This window comes from Poecilia reticulata, linkage group LG8 (assembly GCF_000633615.1).
Source record: "Poecilia reticulata strain Guanapo linkage group LG8, Guppy_female_1.0+MT, whole genome shotgun sequence".
Lineage (NCBI taxonomy): Eukaryota > Metazoa > Chordata > Actinopteri > Cyprinodontiformes > Poeciliidae > Poecilia > Poecilia reticulata.
The window spans coordinates 18234360-18241953 of NC_024338.1; the positions used below are offsets into that span (position 1 = coordinate 18234360).

Here is a 7594-nt window from a genome sequence, read left to right on the forward strand (position 1 = left end):
GTGACGGCGTCGTGTCGTGTTCGTGACGGCGTCGTGTTCGTGACGGCGTCGTGTCGTGTTCGTGACGGCGTCATGCAGACCCCTTCAAATAAACTGATTTATTTGAAGACCCCTTCAAATAAATCAACTTATTTCATATTAAATGTCCCGAAGGCGTCATAATGCCGTGACACAGCAGCTGCTCTGCTGCAGCTTTAAGTCTAAAGTGTGTAAATTTCATCATTAAACAGAACCGATCCTGAATCTGACGCTCCTCGTTGTCGTGGACCTGCTCGGGTTTCTCCAACGTTTCCTCTGGATCAGCCGCCTTTTCCGTCACACGGCGTTCCTCCAGCTCCTCTCGCTGCCAGGGAAGCAGCATGTTGCTCTTTAAAAATAAAGCTGCTTGGCGAGTTTACATGGTTCAGATTACATTACTCCTCATGCTCTGATATCATCGGTGTTGATAGCTCTTGTCTAACCATCCCGCTAATTTTATGTCTTTGCGAGAGGCCCAATATGTGACTCATAAGTCGTGTGTGTTTGAGTATCGGGGCATTTAGAGAAGGCAGGAGTCATGAAATTTTAATGAAGACTTTTTTTCTACCTCTGCCTCTTGTGTGCCATCAGAAATTCAGTGCTGCATTGCTAATAAGGAAGTGCTACAGCAATCTTAGCATAATTAAAATTCAATTTGGACCAGTAGTTAAGGTTTCTGTGTAGCAGAAGTGGCATTCTCCCCTTTTCAGATCCGAATATTATGGCGTTTCAAGTGATGCAGGTTAGCGAGTTGAAGGCAGCAGATGAATCACAGGCGGCGGAGGAGAAACGGGCTGGTTTAGTTTTCTTGGAAGACCCAGAGCTGCGTGTTTCCTGGCTGTTGTTGGTCAGAGAGCGTATTAGCAGCATCCCTGGGTGATTTGTTCGGATTCAGTAAGACGGATGGGTGAAGGTATTTTTCTATCACGCTTTCCTGAGTCTGAAGTTAATAATTTTTTTTGCTGGGTGTGGAGATGAAATGCCCTTCATTTCCCCTTGTGTCTGTCTGAGTGTGAAATCCTTCACAACACCTTTTAAATCTAAAAGCCTGAGCAGGCATCTGCGTGTGGATGCTGTTGGTTTTCATTTTTAAGGAATCAGAACTTTGATCCTTAAAGCTGCTTGACACCTTATATTGTGAAATCAACCAAACTTACTGCTGATGTAGTTTTTCACTTGTCAAACGCGTCTTGCCGTTTTTTTTCATTGCTTTTCTTGGAAATTCTTACATAACCAAGATTAAATGTAAAAAAAAAAAAAAAAAAAAAAGCTATTGGGCCTATATGGCTCGGATGACATCACAAAAGGTAAGCCATCATAATTCTTCTTAAAGGGGCAGTGTGTTTTTTTTCTAGTGCCATTTTATAGCACAATCAAGTAAATGTGGTGACTTAAATTGTTATATAAATGTTGTAAAGATCAAAATTAGCTTAAAAGACGAAAGAAATGCTGCCGCCTAATTTAACACATTGAAATTGGGTCTCTGTCTCTTTAAAAACTCCTACTCTGTCTTAAACTCCCCCCACAGGAAGTCATCACAACAACGTTCCTCTATTAAGCCTTTAAGAACGTTTTTACCGGCGTTTCACTGAGAAGTAGCTCGCATATTAAGGATGTGCAGTTCCACCAGGTGTTTGCTAATTGCTGCTGGCTAGTCTGAAGGAGCTGAGTGGGGGAGGGGCTGTTCTGGCAGTATAATGTCAGAGCCCAGCTGGGTTCCTCGGAGTTGATTTCTGACCAAAACATTTGAAATCTGGCCGCTTGCAGCTCAAATCCAGCCTGAAATATTCAGATTCTGTTGAAATCTGTGAAAAGTTGCTCCTCTGCTGCAGCATCTGCTAATGCAAGTTAATCAACTCGATTCTTCAGCCTCTTGTGATGTCACTACCCAGAATGCACACTAATTACAATTGGATACGTGAGGTTTGTGTGGTTTTTAAAAAGTAATTTTCTGAAATCCTGCAGTCAATAACTCATTACCCAGCTGTGTTTTTGGTGTCGGTGAAAATCCGATACTGGAATAAAAATACAGCGTTAAAATGTAGCTTTAAAATGTCCAGCTTTATTTTAGGGCTCATTTGTTCTTAATCCACCTGAAAGCCTGAAACTTTGATGCACACCACTGGTCATATTTAGTTAAATGACCCTGAGCAGGTTGCACCTCTCTGTCGTTGGTAAACAGATTACTGTTGCATGATATTTGACCACTCTGTCTCAGCCAGTTTGGATCTATTCATGGACCCAAGACATTTTGGACAATTTCATGCTCCCAACTTTGTGGGAGCATTTTGGATCTGGTTCCTTCGAGCACAAAGCAAAGCCCATGAAGACATGGATGGAGAGTTGTACTCAACCCAAAAGAGTGGAGACTGAGAGCCAGACCTTCTCGTCCAACATCAGTGTGTGACCTCACGAATGCACTTCTGGAAGAACGGTCAAAACCCCCCGTAAACATCCTAAACCTTGTGGAGAGCCTTCCAGAAGAGTAGACGCTGTTCGGCTGCAAAGGGAGGACCAACATCACGCTGAAGCCTGTGGATCAGGACGTCACTGACGCTCAGCTGTGAGTCAAAGCAGAGGAGCGAATACTTCAGTGTCTGATCCCTGGAAATAAGAACTGGTCTCACCTGTTCTCAACACCCTCTGTCGATCATATGGCAAAGCGATATGCACCGTCAGATTTTGTGTGAATAAGACTATTTTAGAGATGTGCACCGTTTCAGAACATTTGATCACACGGCAAGGTGCAAAAAAAACAGCTCAAAGATCCAGTTTGGAGACGGTGTGAACCCTGCGGGACGCCTCTGGTTTCTGTTACCGTTTAATTTATAAACGCTAACCTCCAGATTCTGCTGCAGGTTTTAGTGACTGAGGGGAAGTTTGTGCAGAAAACCTCGCAGGTGGGGTTTAAAGTAAAATCTTCACTTGTTCTCAGTGTTTGTTTTTCTCTTTCCATCTGCCGTCTGACAGAGTGGGTGTAAATGCAGCCTTGCAAGCTTTCAACACTGGTAACACTGTAAATTGCATAAGGAAAATATTTGTGCTGTAAATACGCTTTATGTCAGCAGAAGCTGTGCATACAAACAGCAGACTGGGGATTTGCAGAAGTTTAATGATTTTTTTTCCAATTAGGAATCATTTTACACATTTAAACATGTTATTTTTGCAAAAAAAGATCTTTATGTTTTTTCATTTGGGGTATAAATATAAGTTTATTCTTTACTGCAGGAATCTTTTAACCTTTAAAATGTCAAGCAGGATTTTTGTTTTGTTTTGTTCATTTTGATGGCAAACGCAATGTTTAAACCCAACAACCTATGAGAAATATCTGTGTTTTACAGAGTTTGTGTTGAAAAACATTGATTAAAACCTGCAACCCGAGTATAAATATTTAATTGGAGGAAAAGCGTCTTCACAGTGAGGCTCTCATCGCCTTTTTAACAAACTTTAATCTGTAAAGTTACAAGATTATGTTCAATGCTTCTCACAGGTTGCAATATTGAAACATGTAGAAATTATTCAAAACTTCCATGTTCAAAACTCTGAAACTGTAATTCTGCAACAAAATTAGGATTAATTGTGAATCGATTGTTGAAATGATTAACTAATTTATTGATTGATCGTTAACTGGAGTATACAGACTGAAAACAGGCTAATTGATAAAATAAGTAGATATTCAGAGTTGTTTAAGTGGATAAAATATGTTTGAGAATGTTTTTAACAGCCAAACTATGTACAACACTTTGACTCTGAAACTGCAAAAATACCGTAAAATAATAAAAAAATGTTTTGTAATCTTTAAAAAAAAAAAAATTATAATTTTTGTTTTAAATGTATCTTTTTTTTGACAACTCTCCACCACTGGATTTTTAGTTTGGGGACCTTTTAAATGTATTCTTGGAGAGAGAAGCTTTATTCAATAGACTCGTTGTCCACAAAGACAGAACACGCAACGACACATACAAAAAAATCTATTTGAACAATAAGTCTTGTTTTATTTATTTATGCTGGAATTATCCCTTTAACATTGAAAGTAAAACTTTGTTTAGATTTTTATAGGCCTAAGAAATTTGATGTAAAATATTCAGTTCAGATTTTTTTTAAATCAGGAGATTATACAGTTATTCACATGACATGCATTTTGCAAAACTTGCATAACATCAGACTTAAAAAAAAATAAACATATGACTTAATACCAGCTCATATTTATTGCTAAAACGTTATTATTAAGTTAGTTTTCTTATTTAAAGTGTAATAAGATATTTGCATGTCAAACTAAACCAAAAATACTTGGCAGCATTTTGTTTTTTATCCCTTTGCACTTTTCCCACATTATGACCCAAACATTGTTTTCTACAGGGATTTTATTTTCTACTTTTCCCCCAAGAAAAATCTAAATTTTCAACAAAAACAAAAAAAACCCTGAGATTTTTTTAATATATTTTGTTTTTGCAGCAGTTAGGTGGAGCTGGGGTTCCCATGCAGCCCAATCAAGTCCCAACCAACCAGAACTTTCTGAACCGGGCGCCCGGCCCCATCCCGGTTTCCCACGGCAACGTCCAGCAGCAGGTAAACAAATCCAGAGCCGCTCCGTTTCTCCTCCTGGCGGCCGCCTGTGGAAGTGCATGCCTTACTGGTGACTGTCTCTGCTCCTCTCTGGTCGGCTCTGCATCCAGTCTGTGGTGGTGGGCATGCCCCCCGTTAGTCAGGTCTCCATTATGGAGGAGCAGCAAAGGCCCAGCAGCATGGTGAGAACAACTAACTAACTAACTAACTAACTAACTGCACCTTTTCAGACGGGCTGGACTCGGTTTCCTTCATGCATGTGTGAACTGTAGGCATGGACTGGCATGGTGCTGATGTGGTCTGTCAACAATGTCATGTTTTTAAAGCAAAACTACTAATTTAAGTTGCTTTTATTTAAAGGGACCAGTGCAACTTCTAAGAAGTATCACATTATGCAACATGTTGGAGGATGAGGGACATACTACGAAAATAATTATGTCAACAATAGTCATATTACAAGAATAAATTAATACTATGACTTTAGTCTCTTAATATTACAACTTTATTCTGGTAACTCTATGACTTTATAATTCATGTGTAATTATTCTAATAAAAGTATGACTATTCTCTTAATATCACGAATTTCTTCCCATAATATCTTGATTTTATTCTCGTATGACTTTATTCTCATACCTCTTATTCTTTAGTGTGGCCTTAATTAATAGTCCGTTTAGCTCTATACGTTTTAAAAAAAAATTATATTACCAGTAGGAAGCTAATTAACTTTATGCAGGACATTTAAATTGTGGGCACTCAGCTATGGCAAGCTGATTTTACATTTAATGGAGAGTAAATACATTGTTCCAGGTAATAAAATAACTTGTAGCGTAATTCTTCCAGCTTGATCTCAAACATAATTTTCCTTGGACAAAGTGAATATGATCTTAAACTTATATTTTATGTTTTATTACTGTAAATCATGGCATCTTAAACACATTTTTATTAAGATGTAGGTAGTTCTCCATTTTTTACAATCAGGAATGGGTTTTCTTTAATCTTCGGAGTAATATTACTGTAATTTCCGGATTATAAATCGGCATTTTTTTCATATCTTGGCTGATTCTGCAACATAAAGTGTAAAAACGTTTATTTTTTTCAGTGTTTTCAGCTTAAAACTATCGCTGGTTGTCTGTTTTAACCTGCATTTAACGCATTTAGATGACGATGAGAGCAGCAGGACCAACCAATCAGCAGCCTCCGGTCAGCGGAGCTCCACCCAATCAGGTTGCTCAGGGCGGACAGACCCAACCTATTCTCCGCCTCCCGAATCCAGGAGCCAATCCGCAACTCCGGAGTCTCCTGCTCAGCCAGCAGCAGCCGGTGAGAGCAACAGAAAGCTGCTTCTTCCTGCTAAATTTCCAAATACCTGCATGTAGAACCTAACGATGTTACTGCTGTGTGTTTTCACAGCAGGGTGCCGTGTCTCACATGCCAAACATGATGTCCCACCAAGCGATGGGGCAGCAGATGGTGCATCCGGCACCAGGAGGCGGGCCTCAAATACAGAACCAGTGGAGGCAGCCAATGACAGGTCAGCAACTATTCACAGCAAGATGAAATGACAACTTATTTATGGAAAAAGGCAGATTCCCCTCTATTAAAACTCCCCCACTCGGCCCCTTCAGACTAGCCGGAAGCAATTAGCAACAATTTGTTTCATACAAGACCCATTTCTGATTTTACTTTTTTTTCTTTTCTTCAAAAATTCTCCCAAAAAAAAAAAAAACATTAAAAATGATCTTATTAAAAACTGGCTTTTATCCCAATTATCCCCTTTGTAAGTTTGTTTGACAGAGTATTAAGGCCAGGCAATAAAATATATATACTCTATATCATAGAGCATAGTCATGATATCAGCAGAATAAAGACGGTTTTACCAGAACGTCTTAAAACGGTGATGTCCAAACTTTTTAGCAGGTCAAATTGAAAGAACTTTTGTGTTGTTTCTTCAGTGGTTCTTGGTGCAGCGCCCCCTCAGGGGAGGAGGGGAACAAGCTTTTCAATTAGTTTTAGTGTGAAAGTTGAACTGCAGCAGCTGAAAATGTAACAAATGTTGCAATTTTGGTTCCCATTTAAACCGAATCGACTGAACTATCAGGCGTGAAAACTGCCTACAGCTGATATTTACAGAAATTATAGATATTTTCGACATTGCATATCTTTTTGCATTCATTCAGGTTTTCTTTAGTGTAACATTTGTTTTGAAATACGTAAGTGTGACAGAAAAGCAGGATAAACTACATGCTATCGTATAAATTCCTCTCCATTTTGGCTCCAGATTTTTATCCAAACAAACCCGCTCTGAGTTTTTCCATTAGCGGCGCTTCTGAATATTTCATGTGTGTCTGTGTGCAGGTCAGATGCTGATGTCTGGAGGGCAGCGGGGGCCCATACCCCAACCCGGGATGCCCCAGGTCCCCAGCATCACAGACGAAGACGTCATCAGGGACCTTCTCTGAGGATCCGCAACCAAAATGGACTTTTGAATCTTCATTTTTAATTATTTTTTTAGTTTCTTTCCAACTTGGAGTTATAATTCTGCATTTTCTTTTTTTTTTTGTCTTCTCTAAATGTTCAATTTAATTAAACAAGCCACATGTTGTTGCTTTTTTTAGCCCTGCTGAGCTGCCAGAGTTAATTGGGGGCAGAAAAATTAAGATTATTTTTTTTATGGAAACGGTGAAACAGGGAGGAAACTAATCCTTCATGCTTCACACCAGACGTTTTCTTTCTCTCTCTTTTTTAAATAATCAAGTCAAGTCTTTGCAGATGAAATAAAATTGAGCATTAAAAAAACTGAAGAAGCTCTTGAGCTTTTGGATTGCATACATACAAACAACCGAAGCTTCTGTGTTGCAACAGCTTGGACTCGAAAGGTGAAGCTGAAATAGATCCACTAATAGATAGTTTGGTGTCTTTTCCTGCCAAATAGTGTCACAGTGTTAATTTTAACTACTCCAATATGTAGAGAAACCATGGCGGACCTCGCTGTGCCAAGTAGTCCTACCAG

The 7594-nt window shown here is 39.2% G+C and overlaps 1 protein-coding gene across 3 annotated transcripts in view; it reads left to right on the plus strand.

Moving 5' to 3' along the window:
- med25 (mediator complex subunit 25) overlaps window positions 1–7381 on the plus strand; it is a 22438-nt gene extending 15057 nt beyond the window's left edge. The window contains exons 16-20 of one of the 3 annotated variants that reach the window (XM_008416397.2): window positions 4474–4587; window positions 4695–4766; window positions 5743–5904; window positions 5995–6115; window positions 6940–7381. In XM_008416397.2, the coding sequence (XP_008414619.1) occupies window positions 4474–4587; window positions 4695–4766; window positions 5743–5904; window positions 5995–6115; window positions 6940–7043 (573 nt within the window). In that variant the 3' untranslated portion in view covers window positions 7044–7381. The remainder of the gene's footprint in view (window positions 1–4473; window positions 4588–4694; window positions 4767–5742; window positions 5905–5994; window positions 6116–6939) is intronic. The other 2 variants (XM_017306029.1, XM_008416398.2) reach the window with 2 other exon arrangements.
- Window positions 7382–7594: the final 213 nt, after the last annotated feature.